The sequence below is a fragment of the Candoia aspera genome, chromosome 8, assembly GCF_035149785.1.
Source record: "Candoia aspera isolate rCanAsp1 chromosome 8, rCanAsp1.hap2, whole genome shotgun sequence".
Lineage (NCBI taxonomy): Eukaryota > Metazoa > Chordata > Lepidosauria > Squamata > Boidae > Candoia > Candoia aspera.
Genome location: NC_086160.1, coordinates 74,483,936 through 74,503,547, shown reverse-complemented (window position 1 = coordinate 74,503,547; position 19,612 = coordinate 74,483,936). Strand labels below are relative to the sequence as shown.

Sequence of the window (19,612 nt, the reverse complement as noted above, 5' to 3'; positions counted from 1 at the left end):
GAAAGGAAGGGCATGTACTCAAGCATGACAAGTCCCATTCCTTTTTCATCACATTCATCCATCAAAGAGTGTACAGATCAGTGTTCTCCAAACTTGGCAACTTTAAGAGGTGTGGACTTCAACTCCCAGAATTCCTCAGCTGGCTGGGGAATTCTGGGAGTTGAAGTCCACACCTCTTAAAGTTGCCAAGTTTGGAAAACACTGGCACGGATGAATTGATATGCCACTTTCATCCTCTTTTTGTTTCTTTATTCCAATTTGTATGCCACATCAGTCATAACAGCTCCGAGCAGACGAGAACAAGCGCAGAAGAACGATGGCGAGAAAACAATGCAAAGCAAACCAGTAACCGTGCCACAAGAGAAATATAGTCCTCATTCATCCCCCCCACAACCTTCCAGAAGAGTTGGTTGGCATCCAGACTGAATAAATAAAACAAAACAAAACAATATAACGAGGAGGGAATGGGCCAGTATTCCCAGTTCTCAGATTATAATCAATGTTCACAGGAATGCAGCCTCCAACAATGTGCTGGATGCCCCTGCATGTACGCGGAGAGGGAATATGCTATGAACTGTGCTATGTTTTAGGGTACTGTCAAAACAGTCAAGATGGCGGCAATGCTGCCATATAGGCTCTGACTGTTTGTATCAGCGTCAGGTGTGCAACGCGCCTAAAAACAAACTGCACGGCCACGGCCATCCTCCTGCCTTTTTTAACCGTACCCTGTGGACATTCTTGCTGTGTTTTATGCCAGCACCAGCGGTAGTCCTCCTGAACAGCTGAAGATTTGTTATTATGTTCTTCAGTGCATTGAACTGCAAAGCAAAATATTACGACAGCAACCAGTTAACGCATCTGCCGGTTCAGGAATCTTTCAGGGCAGAGTGTAAATTTAGATCACCTTGCCAAAAGTTTTTTTTAATTAGTATTTTTATTTTAAATTCTACCAACCTTTTCTGCTTAGATCCGACTCAGACTTCAGCAGCAGACGATCCTTGCCTACTTTTCCATTGAGAAAGCAACATGCAAGGACATTAAGGACATTTAACATTTAAAACACAAACCTTCATAAATATAATTGGCCGCCACACCCTAACACAGTGTTTCTCGATCTTGCTTGCTGGAAATTCTGGGAAATCATGCCAGCTAGGGAATTCTGGGAGTTGAAGTCCACACACGCTGGCCAGGGAGTTCTGGGAGTTGAGGTCTACACATCTTAAAACTGCCAAGATTGAGAAATACTGCCCTAAGATGTGACTATTTCATGCTTAGACCCAAGTAGGCAACAAAACTCCAACAAATTCAAGTCTGTCTCCAAGTTTTAAAAGATTCAGTACCACTTTACGATTCATGCAAGGACAATAAAATGATTGAATGTATCTCCCTCAGAGCACAGAAATACTCCGCACTCAGCGCCCAGGCTGTGCTGGGCAGAGTTCTCACACCTGCAAAGCCCTTCCTGCAGTAAAGGGCTGTGCCTATCTCCCACTCCCTTCAGCCTAACAAAAAAGACGAGCAAAGAAATAAGGCACATTAATATACAGTATCTCCTAAACCTTCAGGGACACTGCTATAGTATGTATTACAACAAAAACCAAAACAGTCTGGTCTAGTGGTTAAGGCAGCGGGCTAGAAACCAGGAGACTGAGAGTTCTAGTCCCACCTTAGTCCCATGAAAGCCGGCTGGGTGACCTTGGGCCAATCCCTCTCTCTCAGCCCAAGAGCCAATCAGGAGTGGTGGGAGAGTTCTAGTCCCGCCTTAGGCATGAAAGCTGGCTGGGTGACCTTGGGTCAGTCACTCTCTCTCAGCCCAAGAGCCAATCAGGCGTGGTGGGAGAGTTCTAGTCCCGCCTTAGGCATGAAAGCTGGCTGGGTGACCTTGGGCCAGTCCCTCTCTCTCAGCCCAAGAGCCAATCAGGCGTGGTGGGAGAGTTCTAGTCCCGCCTTAGGCATGAAAGCTGGCTGGGTGATCTTGGGCCAGTCACTCTCTCTCAGCCCAAGAGCCAATCAGGCGTGGTGGGAGAGTTCTAGTCCCGCCTTAGGCATGAAAGCTGGCTGGGTGACCTTGGGCCAGTCCCTCTCTCTCAGCCCAAGAGCCAATCAGGCGTGGTGGGAGAGTTCTAGTCCCGCCTTAGGCATGAAAGCTGGCTGGGTGACCTTGGGCCAGTCTCTCTCTCTCAGCCCAACCCACCCCACGTTGTTGTGGGGAAAACAGGAGGAGGAAGGAGTATGAGGTATGTTCCCTGCCTTGAGCTATTTATAAAAATAATAAAGGTGGGGTAAGAAAATCTAAAACAATCCAGGTGAACCTTAACAGCAAGCAAGCTCCTGTAGTGAAATATAGAGTACTAAAATCAAAACGTCTCACATTTTTATTAGTCGTTGGTATTAGTCATGAAATAAGAAAGACACCTGCCATTTCTACCAACGTCAACTCCCATTCCTGTCAGGTTATCACCATAATAAAATTACTTCCAAAGCCAAACTCGGCTCTGCCACAGCCAAAACAGCCTGATGCAAACCACGCCGAGTCACCCACAGCTAAGACGAGCAATTCGCTATTGCAAAATAACCCGTCCCCTCTGTGCATGCCTCCTCAGCGAATGACACCTCTGGTGTCTAACGACCAGCTGCATATCTACAACGTGCTTCCAAATGAGCAGGCCTACGACTGCCCACTCTCTTGAATCATAAGGGTTTTTTTAATCCCCTTCTTCCATGGCAGCTCGGCTGGTTGGGTCCCTGCCAGAGAACTTATTCCTTCATGCTGGAGAGGAGATAAAACAACAGTCTGGCCAGACCACAGCCTCACCTGGGATCCATCCGTAAAAGTCTAGACAAGTAAACGAGACAAGCAGAAGACAGTTGCAAGCTCAACCTGCTCTGTTCCTCCTGGCTTTCTCTCGTGGCAGAACGGAGGGGCTTAGAGCAGTGTTTCTCAACCTCGGCATCTTGAAGATATGCAGACCAACTCCCAGAATTCCCCAGCCAGCATGGTTGGCTAGGGAATTCTGGGAGTTGAAGTCCGCATATCTTCAAGTTGCTAAGGTTGAGAAACACTGCCCTAGGGTATCTTTTTATACCTGCCTTCTAATACAGCTTGCTTTATCATCATCTTCAGATGATGATCAGATTGAGATGCCATTTGGGGGATTCTGGGAGTTGAAGTCCACATATCTTCAAGTTGCTAAGGTTGAGAAACACTGGCTTAGAGACAAAAGACTGAGCAAGTTATTGCACTGAGCTGCGAGTTGGACTCAACAGCCCGAACAGTCCTGCCGTTCAGCCCTATGCTTCTGCAGCCCCGATTGCAGAGCACGTTTAACTAGGCCACGGGAAGAAGCCTGTCCTGCAAACTCTTTTAACTTGCAAGAAGTCCCCCGATGGGAGGAGATGGGCAAGGACAAATTCAATAAATAAATAAATAGAAAACAACCAGCTTAAATAACCCAGAGAGGTTTAATTAAGCTCCAACCAGACCGGTTTTCAAGCTCAAGCTGTCCCTAGCATCACATAAAGACTAATTTGTTCGGTCACAGGCCATAACACTGAACACCTTCTCAAAACAAGGAACTTTTGAGAGCAAAAAAATGAAGAAAATCATGATTTTAAACATAAAATCATTAGTGTGTGTGTGTGTGTGTGTGTGTGTGTTTACTGCAAAAAGGAGATACTTGCAAAACTGAACTGCAAAACTGAGCCATTTCATTTGGGCCACTTAGTTGGGAGTGGTTTTCGTTAATCAGAACACTCACAATCAGCTTTATTACTGGGTGGATACATAATACTGTTTTTCAAGAACATATCTAGGATAATATAATTTAGGAAACTGCCCTTCCTTCCTTCCTTCCTTCGCCTAGCAGGGAGCTCTTGCTTGCGTTCCTGCTGCCTTTTCCACCTCTTGCCCAGCAGAGACCATCACAGTGGTGGCTAGACCGGAGTTCCTCTTCCTTTGCTCCTGCGGGCAGTCCAGCCCCTTAGGCCATCTTCCTCAGCCAGCCTCACCTTCCCACTGGCCCTGGCACCACCTCAGAAGGCGCACCACCACAGAGCACCAAGTGGGCAGGGCACTGCTCTGCGTGGGAGGCCTTGAGGCACTGACTGACTGTGTGCCCCTGTTAACCAGGTCTAGCTATTGCAGGGAAACTCACCAAACTGGGCCAAGGGCAGCCACCATGTTGCTCCTCTTGACCACACTGTGCCTCAAGGCAGCACTCAGCATCCAGGCTAAGCTGAGCAGAGTTTTCACACCTGCAAAGCACTTTCTGCAGCAAAGGGCTGTGCCTATCTCCCACTCCCTTCAGCCTAACAACGAGCAAAGAGCAGAGTAAAATAAAATCAGAATGGGAAGAGTTAAGCATGCATGCACACGCATCAGGCACTTGAGCTCTGGAAATTTACTAAATTTTGGAAGGCATTTTCTGCTGGAATGGATGGCTGTAACGAATTTAAATCATACAATAACAAACTTTGGTTATTGACCAATTTGGAAAACAAAACTAAATTCTGAGACATCAAGTAAAAACCACAGTAAAACACAATGATAAAACTTGATGCAGTCAAAGCTAGGCATATTTTACAGATAGCAAAACAAAACTTAGCCAGATTCAGAGGAATAAAATTGCATTAATCAGAAGATAACAACACAATAAAACAGATCTGGGTGGCCTGGAAATATTTCTCAATGGGGGATTATTAGCTGCAGCCAGGCATATTTTAAAAAGGGCATTATAACAAAACGTGGGTTAATGTTTCAGGAACTCCTTCATCGCAGGGGCAAAGTCTGTTTGAATGGGATGCCCCATAACGTCCTCTCAAAAACAGCTGGGCAATTAAATCTTGCCAGAGTTAGAGCTTTTCTGAATCTGGGAACCATTATTTCATTTAAATATACTGAAAAAAAAGTGACTGACTGCGCAAGCACACATCTTGGGGGGATTTTGAAACAAAACAAGCTTAGGCCTCTGCCCAGCATGGCAGTACCTGCCCTTCACATGCAGGATTATGTCAGGAGCCACACTCCGCCTTGACCAATGCCAGCAGGTAGGATAAGAGCAGAACCACCAGCGCTGGCAGTTAGGACCCAACGCTAAAGGGCAGACCTTTTCAGAGCACGGCTATTCCTCTGCATGAAAAAGACACACGTGTCAGAACTTTCTTTCCAAGCATTCATTTTTGCTTAGCAATCCGATCCTGACCAAGGCATCAGTTTTTACCCTTCTTGTTGGCATCAACCCCGAGAAACCTTTTATTTATTTATTTATTTTTCAAATTTTGTTACCGCCCATCTCCCCCGAAAGAGGGACTCTGGGCAGTTTACAATAAAATTCATACCAGAACAATAAACATTAAAATCCGATAAAAATAAAAACAAATTACCAATATAAAACACAATAGAAATAAATATAAAATCCAAGTGGCTCTGAGATGCCAATCCGGTGGGAGGGGCTCTAAGGCGCGAGCTACCCCCAGGAATGGCTACCCACCTTCCAAGTCTTCAGGGCCTTTTAGGGGCACTTATCAGAAAAAGGAGGCTGCCCAACGACTTTGGCCCCCTGGGCATTACATTCACAGCAGTAAGGCAAGCTTGCTGGCCCATCATCTCAGGTACGAGGCAACGCAATCTAATAAAACTCAATGGGTCCATTCAGGTTCAAATGGGGCTTCTCTACCAAGAGGACCCTCACATTATGCTCTAACATTTGGCCATTAGGTGTTCCAATATGACCTTCTCTTAAGCAGTGTTGGGGCACATTATACATCAATGTGCTTGTTTTGCTGAGTTTTTATAGATAACATATGCTATATCCGATTTCTTGTTAAGATTAGAGTTCCATGTAGCTCAAGATTTTCTGAAAAAGAATGACCAACTGTATCTGGTTCCTTTTCAACTATAACAGTCCTTATAAACTCACTTGCCTGTGATTTCTCGGAACCTAAAATATTCCTGTCTTCTTGTACATACCAACTTGACCTTACCACTAGTAACATTTTATTTATTTTATATTAGGTTATAGCCCACCATTATTTTGTACAACTTAACAGTATACATAATGTTCCCTTCTTCTATTTTCTCTACAACAGCCACCCTGTAAGGTGGGTTAGGCTGAGAGAGACAGATTGGCCCAAAATCACCCAGCCAGCTTTCATGCTGGGAAGACTAGAACTCACAGTCTCCTAGTTTCTAGTCCAGCACCTTAACTACTACACCAACCTGGCTCACCAAACACACATGCATCTTACCTCAACCCATACAAGAGAACTAAGTGTTGAAGTCATCTGGCCCTCAAGAGCTCATCCAGAATAAGCCATATATCTTGCTATGCCAAACTATCCTTGAATCCTTGAATCCACCATTGAAAAAGTTCAATTTTCCATAGCAAGCTTTTCTTTAACAATGAAAAACAGCTTGTTAAAGACTGGCCATTATATCCACAGAACAAACAGTTCAAGGAAATATATTAAGATTCCTTGTTCAATTCACCACCTTCCCTTTCATGGGTGAATCAGTTATTCTTAATTATTCACAAAAAGACAACCCAGTCATTTTTAACATTCTCAGGTTTAAAGACAAATCTACCACTGCAGAAAAAGTAACTCATTCCATTCAAATGGTCTAATCTTCAGATGGTCCCGATCTTGTGAATACCCGCACCAAACTTATTCTTTACCTTGTGCTAATTAATCAAACCCCTCTTATTAAGTCATGATGATCCCCAGAATTACCACACAAGTATCACTTCATTTCAGTATCTGTCCCATAGCAAATGCAAAATTGACTTTCTGCATGCAAGATCTGGAATGCTCCCTTTCAGGCCATGGCTGTGATCAGAACCCTATCATTTTCATTCACCCTCCTAGTGTTTATCTCAAAAGTAAATGCCATGCGCTTGTTGACTCACATTCAGTTTAACCAAGCCAAGAAAATGATGCCCGCTGGATTATTCAACCCAACCCTTCACCTCACCTCACCAACCTGCATTCATCTGCACTACTCTGATGGACACAAGGGCATGAAATCTTCCCTAGTCATTGCCAGCTCAGACTATGTCCTTCTCTTGTTGCTTCATCATTCACCTGTGCCAGCCACCTTCTAACAGCAAAATTAGTTTTTCTCCCTTGAACTTGAAAAATAACTGTACTTTCCTCTCTGCCAGAGGAGGTCAGTTAAACAAACAAACAAACAAACAAAAACCCATCCCTTATCCATTCTACTGGCAGAGGGACTTTCAGAGAACTTCCCCACAGCAGAGAAACAAAAGCCATTCATCTTATTTTCATCCTTGTCATCTCTGCACACATTTCAGAAGGGGCTCACCTGCCAGTCCTTCTCATCAACTGCCCCTTCTAGTCCACCAACCTCATCGAGCCAAACCATTCTGCGAAGCTGGAGGCCCAAGTCCAATGGGAGAAATGTTGCTTAACCTCCCATCCATCAGCCAGCTACTAGCAAACAAACAGAAAGCCACTAGCTGCTCCTGTCCACACAGTGTTTTAATTTCTTCAAGGTGTCTCAGGATCTCACCAGGTTCAGGTCAATCAGAACCCCAGGTGAACTGTGGGAAGTGAAGCGTAGTTGGAGCATCAATCATATGCCAGCTCAAGACCAGCTCCTTCCCTGATGCTAACACTCACACCAGCCAGGCCAGGGGGCAAACAGACTCACCACTGGCTTTCCTTTGACTGCTTGGGGAAAAGAGGGCCGACCCTGCTCCCTGCGGGACAAATGCAGTTTCACCAGCTTCGCTGTTCCCACAGATCTGGCCCTGCCATTACTACACTATCAGTTGAATCCTCCATTTGATGAGATTCAGTGTAAAACCCTCGCTGGTAAGGTATTGCAGGATTTATTGACAAGCCCAATTTCACCCCTCAACACTGGCCCACCAAAAAAACCCTCTTTTTTTAAGACTGCAGTCTGTGCAATAAGTGCTTCTTGGCAGCCTCTCCATACGTAATCCCAGATCTTCTGGGATACCAGCCACACCGTAATGTAGCATAATGAATAGGAGTGCCAGCCTCTCCATGGCTCCTCTTCCAAGCCTTCCATCGTCAGTGAGATGAATTATACGAGGCACACTTTTCCCGGCGTCTACAGTTGGCCCGGCAGACGTTCTGTGGTCAGGATTATTTAGGCAAGGCAAGTGGCACAACATGTTTGGCCCTCTGCCCTCCGTTCACCAGAGTCCACCGCCTTATCCAGAGTTTCTCGCAAAAGGAGCATCGACCTTGGTCTTCCAGGGAAGTGAATTTGGGGAGTGTGTGGGGGGGTGATTTCACAGCCCTTCACCAGATCCTGGCCTCTGTCATGACTGGAGAGCCAAGCCCTGTCTTCACACAGCATATGCAGTTCCCTCCTTCCTACACCTGCTGAGCTGAGTGGGTGGTTGTGGTGCCTCCCCACGCCCCAGCCTGTGAGGGAGGCCACCCCAGCCAGTTTCAAAAGCAGAGCGCAATCTGCGGCTCGTTATCCCCCACCCAAAAAGCAAGCGGCGGGGGGTGGCAGGGACGCAGCCTGTCCCCGCGGGAGGGGGAGGGCAGCCCAAAGCCCCGACCGCCCCGTGCCCGTCAGCTCGGACGCCCCTCCGCCGCCTCACCTACCGGAAGCGCCCCCCACAGTGCTGGCACTGGTCCCCGACCCAGCCGGGCTGGCACTCGCACTGGCCGGTGCTGGGCTGGCAGCGCCCTCCGTTGGCGCAGGGCTTCTCGCACGCCTTGCCCTCCGCCGAGCCCGACGCCGCGCCCCGAGCCGCCAGCAGCGGCACCAGCAGCAGCAGCAGCCGCCACGGCAAGGCCGGCAGCCCCTCCAGCAGGCCGGCCGCCGCCCCCCGCCGCCGCCCCCGCCGCCGCCGGCGGTCCCACCGCTCCATCGCCGGAGCTGAGCCGCGAGGGCGCGGAGAGCACGACGAGGTCGGCGAGGGTCGCTCTCCGGACGCCGCCGCCTTCCCCCTCACAGCCCCGCTGCCGCTGCTGCTGCCGCCGCGCTCCGTCTCACTCCCCAAACAAGTCGGAGGAAGAGGCGGCCCGGAGCCGTCGCGCCGCACGCACGCGCGCGCGCCCGGCCGCGTCTCCTCCCGATGACGTCACCCGGCCCGAGCGGGAGCCCCGGACGAGTGACCATGGACACGTCAGGAGGGCTAGAGCGGCGCGGGCCGCTCTGACCGCTCCAGAACGCCATGGAGAGGAGGAGGGCGAGGAGGGTCGGTATCCGGGCAACAGCCTAAGCAGGGAGAAGGGGGCGTGCTCCCTCCGCCCTCTGGCTTCTCCCAGCAGGCAGAAATCCAGCTGGTTAAGTCAGGAGGTTAAAAACTCAACGAATACAGCCGTTGGCCTCTGGAGAGCCTGGCTGGAGGAAGTTGAGGGGTCTGTTGCTCTGCGGCCTTAGCTGGTGCGGGTGCCTTGGCTTCCAAGTGTGCGCTTTGCACTCAGCCATGCTTTGCCCACCATGGGTGACCAAGAACACAATCAGTGGCTAATTTCACGGGCAGTTAAGCCTCAAAGGGGTGGATTCACCCCAAAGGCAACCAGGAGGTTGCAGTTGGGGCAGAGCACCAGGGCTGGCCTGCCAGCAGGGAAACCTGCCCTGGCCAAGTGATGCCCAGCTGGAGGTCCCAGCACTGTTCCCACAGAGTGCCCAGGCTCTGGTCAAAGGGCTGGTAGGACCTTGGACGCCATACCCCGGGCAGCACCCAGATCCGTCAGGGACTGCCTTTCCAAACAGGCGGCTGCCCCACAGTCCATACGTCACGAGACGGCCTGCTGAGGTCCCACGCCTGAAGAAGATGCCCCCGGAGTACGCCACACTCCGATCCGTCTGATATTTCAGAAGGTGCTCAGAACTGTCCCTTTGCAACAGTGGCAACCGAGGAGGCCATACAGTGGGAAGCGGGCATTCAGTATAAAAGTAGGTTTGGTACAGCCTGGCCCACCCACTCCCACTTGGCATCACTGCAGGGTAGCTTACAGCAGCCTCACCGATCTGCTTTAGGGGATGCCTCTACCTGGCACCCTCCCCCTTCACCCCAGCGCATGGGACAGAGGAAGATCCTACACCCTGAGCACTTCCTTGATAGCAAATTGGCAATGACGACAGTAATAATAACTGTTCTTAAAAAAGAAATATTAAACTCTGCAGTGCCGCATCCCAAACCTTGCAACTTTGCAGCATGTAGCCAGAGAAAGACAGCTTCCCTTCCTTTTTGGAGGTGACAGAACAAAAGCACCAAGTGTAATTTAAAGCATCAATTTTATCCAAAACAGGGAAGACTTCCTTTTAACTTTCAGAGATCAGGTGCCTAAAAAAGCCTAAAAGTGAACGAAATAAAGCATTTCTCAGCCTGAACGACCAGCTCAGGAAACAGATACCACCTGAACGACTGGAACTTTATTATTATACAGTATAATAACAGAATCTTGAAAGCCTGATGTTCTATAGCAAATCAAGGCAGTGCAACCCTGAATCTTTTCCTCATGCCCGCCTGTCTATATGGGCTAAGTTGGTGTTTACGTAAGAGTAATTATCATTCTTTCTTCAAGGCAATCTGTATCCTGCTCTACAGCATTGAGCAGTGTAAAATCACAGATGTCTTAAACATCAATCTTCTGTAAAATACTGAGAGGGACACTGGACACAGATGTGCAAGCTATGGGATCCATGGGTCATACAGCCTGCAATGGAAGAGAATTACACAAAGTGAGTTTGTACAAAATGTGGTAATGTTCAAATACAAACGTTAGTAGAGTTCCTTACTACAGGTAGTCCTCACTTAACAACCACAATTGGAACTGGAATTTTGGTTGCTAAGCAAAGCAGTCATTAAGCGAATGCAAATCACTGTGGCCATTAAGTGAACCACATGGTCGTTAAGTGAATCACAGGGTTCTCCACTGATTTTGCTTGTCAGAAAGGTCAGAAATGGTGACCATGGGATGATGTGAGGGTCATAAACGTGAACCAGTTGCCAAGTGCCCAAATTGTGATCATGTGACTGCAGGGACGCTGCAACAGTTGTAAGTGTGAGAACCGGTCATAAGTCAGTTTTTTCAGCACCGTTGTAAGTCCGAACCACCACTAAATGAATGGTTGTTAAGTGAGGACTACCTGTAGAAACAAGCAAACAGAGCTTCCACTAAGTAATACATAAAACACTAATGGGGCATCCTAAGGTACTGATCCCTGTTATTTGACACAATACTGTATTTATTTATTTATTTATTTATTTATTTATTTTTCAAACTTCTACTACCACCCATCTCCCCAAAAAAGGGGGACTCTGGGCGGTTTACAATAAAACCAGAATTAAAATCATAAATATAAATTACAATAAAATTTACCTGGAAAAACCTTCCTTTCCACAGTTATTTGTTTATTGACTTTAAATAGCCACCCATCTCAGGCAAGTAACTCTGGACAGCGCACACAATTGAAACACAAAACTGAACAATCAGCATAATTCAAACAAAACTATTAAAATACAGTTAAAAACAGTTTAAAAACTATTATAACAAAAAGGAGAGAGCGCATTCTAAACTTACATACAGTGCAACCATTTTCATCTTTAAATGGAGGCCATTCGGACCTCTTTTACTCAGGAGCAAGGTGTTGATTGCTTGCCTGTGCCATTTGTACACTGGCCATCTGGTTCAGTGGGGGGTGGCTTGTTCACAGATCCTTGCATGAATGACACCTTGCCTTTTTGGTTGAGGGTCTTTGGCCCATTATGAGGAATTGCGGACAAGCATTCAGTTTATAGGTAGACATTTTAAGTCTGCCATTTGGGGCAATGGAGAGCATTAGGGTAGAATAAAAAATACATAATTAAAATATTGCTAAGTCATGAGGTGAAGTTAGTTGAAACCACAGCGGCCGCCTTCAGACACAGGGTCAGCCAAAACCAAGTGATGGGATGGCTCAGTATGATGTCTGAAGCTTACCCATACTTAACCATGATGAATTTATCCAATCCAATGTTGGGGAACAACATACAGAATCATAAATCGACAATGAGTTCTGAGTTCATAGCATGAGCTACTGGAAAAAGGGAAATATAGGACAAGGAAGGAGAGGCAACAATTACACATAGAGAATTCCAAATAAAATCCATATGGCCTAACAAAACAAGATGTTATCTCCTTGAATAGGATCTTGGTGTTCAACACAGGTCCAGAACTTACTGGAGAGAGGATGGCTGGGGAAAAAAGTCATTTGGCTGGACTCCTGCGTAGATGCTGATAGGCAATTCTTCCTTGTTTCTTCTTCCTTCTTTTTAAGCTCCGTCTTCAGTTTTATAGAACAGTGTTTCTGACCCTCAGAAGCTTTAAGACGGGTGGACTTCAGCTCCCAGAATGCTGGTTGGGGATTTCTGGGAGCTGAAGTCCACCCGTCTTAAAGTTGCTGAGGTTGAGAAACACTGTTAGGGAATGCAGGTGATAATGGGAAACCAGCAGATGGACGGACTGTTCCTTTGCTCAGTCAAGGAAAACGCTCTGTCACTAATGTCCTGGGTCGAGCCAGTAAAATCCGTCCAATGGCTAAATCCACCTTCCTAACGATCTGTGGTGGCACAATGGTGGTGCAGTCCGGTTTTTACCATTGTGCGCTGAATACATGAGTTTATGTAGGAGAGGCTGTTTGGGAAAGAAATGCGCATTTCCTTTGCTAAGGTCTCCAGCATGGGGTCAACTTACGTAATGCTCTAGAAGGCCTTGTTGGGGCATATTAAACACTAGAGGTCTATCACCCCTTTCCTCTCTCATTGTGAAGGATATGGAATAATGGGTTTAAGTTCCAGGCAGGCCAATTCCAGTTAAATGTTAGAAGAAATGTCCTAACAGTAAGAGCATTTTCTGGGTAGAACCGATGACCCAGAGCGTGGCTGAGCTCTTTGTCCCTGAGCATGCTCAACTGGAGACTGGCAGCATCTGTCAGGGATCCTTTAATTGGATTCTTGCACTCAGCAGGGGTTGGATTTGATGGCCTAAGTGGCTTCTTTCTTTTTCATGCTTTTGGTAGATAAAGACAAATGGCACCTCTGCAGTGAGGTAGAAACTAAAATAAATTATTTATTTGGCACTGCTTCATTTCCAATTCCTGTTTGCAGCAGTTCATGCTGGACACCGAAGATATGCTCTCCCTTGCCGTTACCAAGAATAACAACCATGTTTGCATGATAGACCAAGCAGCATCAGCTGCTTTATGATCTCCTTCTGGATGCGGATTTTCTTTTCACAGGTGTCCGGTAGAATCCACAGCAACATGATGCCCATCACAATCTCCTTCATAAATAGCACCAATTATGTAATTTGCATCACTGGCATCATAGCATCAATGACATTCTCACCGTACATAGTTTGGACCCTTTGCGTGTTAGTGTCACGATGCATGTGATGTTCTTTGCCCCTCCTGACAGACAGCAGCATCTTCCTTTGTCTCTTTTTTGAAGCTAGGGGCAATGTTTGTCCTGCAATCACCTAGCACTTCTCCAGTTCAGCTAGACCAATGTTTCTCAACCTGACAACTTTTAAGACAGGTAGACTTCATCTCCCAGAATTCCCCAGCAGCTTAAAGTTGCAAGGTTGAGAAACACTGTGCCAGACGTCAACAAATTCCTTCAGTACCCCAGGATGCAATTCAACTGGCCCTGGAGATTGTAAGTTCATGTAGAGTAAATTGATATTCCTTGACCATGCTTCTACTGTTTTGCCCACTTTGGACTTCGGGAGGTGCTCACACACCCTTTCTTCTACTCACATGACACCAAGTCCTAGCCAATATGCACCTTCCTGTCACTTCAGTAACAAGGTAAGAATTTTCTGGTTCCTGGAGTCTGTAAAAGTTACTTATTGGGTTCAGATTCCAGTTTACGTTAATCAGAAATAGTGGCTGTTCCGAGTTTTGGTTACACTTGTGGTTAAAGAGCTGCGTGGGACTGGAGGAAGGGTTATGGTTAGACACACATTCCTTTAGAAAACCTGGTTGTGTAAACAGGCTGCTGGCTGTTGTGTAAAGCAAGACCTTGTGGGATTCCAGCCATTTGCCATTTGCAAACCACAGTTGACTGATTAGTTTGGTATGGGCACCAGGCTACATATCGGCCAAAGCTTCCTGGGTTTTTAGTAAAACACACAGGCACGAGGTGAATGCATGGTTGGAATTCCATTGGACAGGACCCAAAACTTCCTTACATACAACAAGCTTGTGCATAATATACATGTCTGTTCTTCTACAGTTTACAACTCTCAATTACACTGTTCATGGACCAATCATCTGGTAACTGAACTGACCTAGTCTGTGAGTTCTTAACACCAAATTCTCCAAACAGGCTGATTCACTCAACACCTTAAGCCCCCTCCAACCTAAGCAAGCTTAAAATGTTGTTTGAATGCAAGCACTTCATTTTCAAGGAACCTGGTTATATGTGTTGTGGAAATACAGTGTTTTAAAAGGGTAAGGATCCACCTAATGCCAATGCACTGCTGAGATCCCGGCAACTTTTTCTTCATGCTGGCAACTTTGGTAAATACATGTCCTCTGTGGACTATTTAGCTTTTGGTCTGAAGTTGCCAGCAATTCTTGCAAATAATTGTCTTCTCTACGCAGCATCTGTTGCCTGAAGGATCAAGGAAAACATGATGCAGCCCTGGGAGCAATCATCTCAACAGTTTCACCCAGAGGAAAGCTTTTCAATTATCCTTAACAAAGTTCAGCAGTTGAGTTGCCTTGATCAACTTTTCATCATTGCAGACTCTCCATCATCCTGATTTAGCTTAACAAACTCTGATGTGTGGTTAGAGGAAATTCTATTTAGGTTCAGCTAGGCAATGGACAAAGGGGATGCGGTGGCGCTGCGGGTTAAACCGCTGAGCTGCTGAGCTTGCCGATCGGAAGGTCGGCGGTTCAAATCCACGGGACGGGGTGAGCTCCCGTTGCTAGTCCCAACTCCTGCCAACCTAGCAGTTCGAAAACATGCCAATGTGAGTAGATTAATAGGTACCACTTCGGCGGGCAGGTAACGGCATTCCATTTAGTCATGCGACCACATGACCACGGAAGTGTCTACGGACAAACGCCGGCTCTTCGGCTTTGAAACAGAGATGAGCACCGCCCCCTAGAGTCCGACACGACTGGACTTAATGTCAAGGGAAACCTTTACCTTTACCCTAGGCAATGGACAAATTTGTGCTCATCTAAGAACTATTCTTAAAGAAGAGGTATAAATCATAGTTTATTCATAATTCAGGATGAAGACTATGATTTAGGACTATCAGACAACGTTGTCCTTTTTTCCCTTTCTTTCCTGATTTCAGGTATGCAATACACATTAGTTTGTCCAGTGTGACCCAATGGACATCATTTTACCAGTCTCTGCTTTTGGGGGTTCTCATAAATTCATGCTGGAGATAGTATTTGTCACCTTGTCACTGGTCAGCTTCATCTTCGATGTAAATATTTGTGTTAAGTCAGTGGCTTTTGGGAGCGCAAGGCAAAGGTGCATGTGTGCACCTGGAAAAAGGTGGTCCAAATTGCACAGTTTTAAGTCTTAGCACATAATTATTTGTAGATTTAGTGGGTAGTCGATAGAACATTACAGATTAAAATGTCCTGCATTGCTTTACAGGGCTGGAATTGATACCATATCTGGGCTGCAAAACTCTGGACAACCACTAGCCATCAGCAAAGATACATCTCTTGGCCACCTGGTGGTTGTCAAGAATGGTAGCCTAATTGAGAGCCCCTGGAGTCTTCAAATTCCCACACTGCATGAAGGACTAAGGAAGGAGAGAACACCAGAGCTCTGTTTTTCTTCTCTAGTGCCGTAGCCTGACACACAGCCACCCTCTTTTCTTCTCCTGCACGCAGACAATTAAAAACAAGGATAGGAAGCCAGAAACTCTTTTCCCAATGAATAACCACCAATTTTTAAAACTTCCACATGCCTTACCTCCTTTTATGTTTTGATAGGCTGTATGTCAACAAGAGAAACCCAAGGGCTTTGTTTGTATTATATTCCTTTTCTCTGGGGGACCAATTCTGATAATGGAGAACTGCTAAAAAAAGCATCAGCAAGTTGGCCATGAAAAGTAGAAAGCATTAAGAAGCTGCATTGTTCTGGTCTTCGACCGTAATGAAGATTTGTCTGTTTGTAAGAAGCTGCACACTTCTAAGGACTAAAGAAGGAAGGGAGGAAGGAAGGGAGGAAGGAAGGAAGGAAGGAAGGAAGGAAGGGAGGAAGGAAGGAAGGAAGGAAGGGAGGAAGGAAGGAAGGGAGGGAGGAAGGGAGGAAGGAAGGGAGGGAGGGAGGGAGGAAGGAAGGAAGGAAGGAAGGAAGGGAGGAAGGAAGGAAGGAAGGGAGGGAGGGAGGGAGGGAGGGAGGAAGGAAGGAAGGAAGGAAGGAAGGAAGGAAGGAAGGAAGGGAGGAAGGAAGGAAGGAAGGAAGGAAGGAAGGAAGGAGGAGGGAGGAAGGAAGGAAAGGAGGAAGGAAGGAAGGGAGGGAGGAAGGGAGGAAGGAAGGAAGGAAGGGAGGGAGGAAGGAAGAGAGGGGAGGGAGGAGGAAGGGAGGAAGGGAGGAAGGAAGGGAGGAAGGAAGGAAGGGAGGGAGGAAGGAAGGAAGGGAGGAAGGAAGGGAGGAAGGAAGGAAGGAAGGGAGGGAGGAAGGAAGGGAGGAAGGAAGGAAGGGAGGGAGGAAGGAAGAGAGGGAGGGAGGGAGGAAGGGAGGAAGGAGGAAGGGAGGAAGGGAGGAAGGAAGGGAGGAAGGAAGGGAGGAAGGGAGGAAGGGAGGGAGGAAGGGAGGAAGGAAGGGAGGAAGGAAGGGAGGAAGGAAGGAAGGAGGAAGGGAGGAAGGGAGGAAGGGAGGGAGGAAGGAAGGAAGGAAGGAAGGAAGGAAGGAAGAGAGGAAGAAGGAAGGAAGGATGGAAGGGAGGGAGGGTGGGAGGAAGGAAGGAAGGAAGGGAGGAAGGGAGGGTGGGAGGGAGGGAGGGAGGAAGGGAGGGAGGAGGGAGGAAGGAAGGAAGGAAGGAAGGGAGGAAGGAAGGAAGGAAGGAAGGGAGGAAGGAAGGAAAGGAGGAAGGAAGGAGGGAGGGAGGAGGGAGGAAGGAAGGGAGGGAGGAAGGAGAGAGGGAGGGAGGGAGGAGGAAGGAGGGAGGAAGGAAGGAAGGAGGAGAAGGAAGGTAGGAAGGGAGAAGGAAGGAAGGGAGGAAGGAAGGAAGGAAGGAAGGAAGGGAGGAAGGAAGGAGGAAGGAAGGAAGGGAGAGGAGGAAGAGAGGGAGGGAGGGAGGGAGGAAGGAAGGAAGGGAGGAAGGAAAGGAGGAAGGGAGGAAGGAAGGAAGGAAGGGAGGAGGGAGGGAGGAGGGGGGAAGGGAGGGAGGGAGGGAGGGAGGGAGGGAGGAAGGGAGGAGGAAGGGAGGAAGGAAGGAAGGGAGGAAGGAAGGATGACGGAAGGGAGGAAGGAAGGGAGGAAGGGAGGGAGGGAGGGAGGAAGGAAGGAAGGAAGGAAGGGAGGAGGAAGGGAGGAAGGAAGGAGGGAGGGAGGGAGGGAGGGAGGGAGGGAGGAAGGAAGGAAGGAAGGAAGGGAGGAAGGAGGAAGGAAGGAAGGGAGGAAGGAAGGAAGGAAGAAGGGAGGGAGGGAGGAAGAAGGAAGGAAGGAAGGGAGGAAGGAAGGAAGGAAGGGAGGAGGAAGGAAGGAAGGGAGGGAGGAAGGAAGGGAGGGAGGAAGGGAGGAAGGAAGGGGAGGAAGGAGGGAGGGGGGAGGGAGGGAAGGAAGGAAGGAAGGAGGAGGGAGGGAGGGAGGGAGGGAGGAAGGGAGGAGGAAGGAAGGGAGGAGGAAGGAAGGAAGGAAGGAAGGGAGGGAGGAAGGAAGGATGGAAGGAAGGGAGGAAGGAAGGAAGGGAAGGGAGGAAGGGAGGAGGAAGGAAGGGGGAGGAAGGAGGAAGGGAGGAAGGGAGGAAGGGAGGAAGGAAGGAGAGTGTCCTCTCTTCTCCCCATAGCGCTGCACTGGAGTCTGTTTGGCAAAAGGTCAAGTGAATAATTGATATCCTAATTATTCTAAGCTCCCAGTTCCTCAATAAACAGACTCTTCTTTTGCAATGATTCAGAGGGGAAAGAGAAGAGGAATTGCCGCTCACAGGCATGCCCGTGGGGCGCCCTGCATGGCCGTGGAAGCGTTCTGATTAAAGTCATTGAATTTGCCCTCTGGAGCCGTCCCAGTGGCTCGTCATGAGAAAGGGACAGTCTTGGATCCAACGGTAGCCCTGTTTTTACACCCAGGGTCACATTTAGCACATCACACTTCCTCCTCTCTTGCAGCCAGACTGTCGGATCCCAGCAGCTGACCTAAAACAGAGGGTGTTTATTCTTTGGGTTAAAGATAGGCCAGAAAAATAAAATAGGAACAGTGTGAGAAGGGAGGATGACCTCTCCTCAGGACCATGGGGCGTTTGGGAGTTCATACTGTTTGTCCGTCTGCGGCTAATCAGTATCAAGATTTCACAAACTGAAAGATTAACTGCTTTACTCCTCCTGCCTCTTAAGCCAAAAATAAAGCAGGAAACTGTTAAAGACCAGTTTTCTGTTTTACCTGAATAGGGAAACAAAGGATGCCAGCCTCAGAATAACCTAGCAAATTAAGCCATCTTCTTTTCTTTTTTCTTAATATATTTTTTATTAAGAATTTTAATTACAGTAGTAAAAACGAATGCAAACTAAACTTAGAGGAAGAAAATAGAACAGAAAGCAAGACTAGAAAGTGCAGGAAAAAAGAAAATATAATAAAGAAAAAGAAGAGAAATATATAAAGAAGTGACTTCCAACCTTCATCACAAGTATAAACAAATTTAATAACTCCTCACTCCCTATAAGGTTAAACAGATACCTCTTCATCCCATATCCCATCCCTTATCTATAACCAAATCCATAAAGTTATCTGGATTTGTGTGTGAATCATAAATTAATACCCTAATTAGATTCCCACAAGACCCTGAGCAAGAAACTAGCTAATCATCCTTTGCGTTATCACATTGCATGATCTCAACCTTTATGTCCATAAATGTGGCGTTAAGGATACAGGGCATGGGCACTGACTTTGCCTGATGCTGAAACAACTAAAAGAGGGTCAGATCTGTTCGGCGGATGGATGGAAGGCACAAGAAATCCCACGGTTGCAGGCCACACTGGAAGTTGGGGGATAGGAGGAAAAGGAAACAGGAGCAGCGGGAAACCACTTTCGTATCATCACCAAAGAGAACCACAGACGTGTCCATGAGGTCACCAGGAGTCAATGGAAAGCAGACCCTTCTTGAAAGGAAAACTCTTTCCAGGGTCAGTCCCAGAGATTCTAATATCCACGTATTTATTTACTTATTTATTCATCAAATTTATCACCACCCATCTCCTAAAAGGGACTCTGGGCAGTTTACAATAAAACATAAATGAGAAAAATATAAAACTATAAAACACTATAATACATAATACAATAAATATAATAAAAACCTCAATGGCTGAAAGTTCTTTATGATTTGCCAGCAGAGACGGGTCCTTCTAAGAGACTAACCATCCCCAGGAATGGCTACTCTCTCTCCCGCCCCAGGCATAATTACAGAACCAGGTCTTTAGCTG

The 19,612-nt window shown here is 47.2% G+C and overlaps 1 protein-coding gene across 2 annotated transcripts in view; it reads right to left on the bottom strand.

The window, feature by feature from the left end:
* Window positions 1-8,961, bottom strand: part of ATRN (attractin) — a 197,649-nt gene extending 188,688 nt beyond the window's left edge. Inside the window, exon 1 of one of the 2 annotated variants that reach the window (XM_063310528.1) lies at window positions 8,605-8,961. In XM_063310528.1, the coding sequence (XP_063166598.1) occupies window positions 8,605-8,873 (269 nt within the window). In that variant the 5' untranslated portion in view covers window positions 8,874-8,961. The remainder of the gene's footprint in view (window positions 1-8,604) is intronic. The other variant, XM_063310527.1, reaches the window with a different exon arrangement.
* Window positions 8,962-19,612: the final 10,651 nt, after the last annotated feature.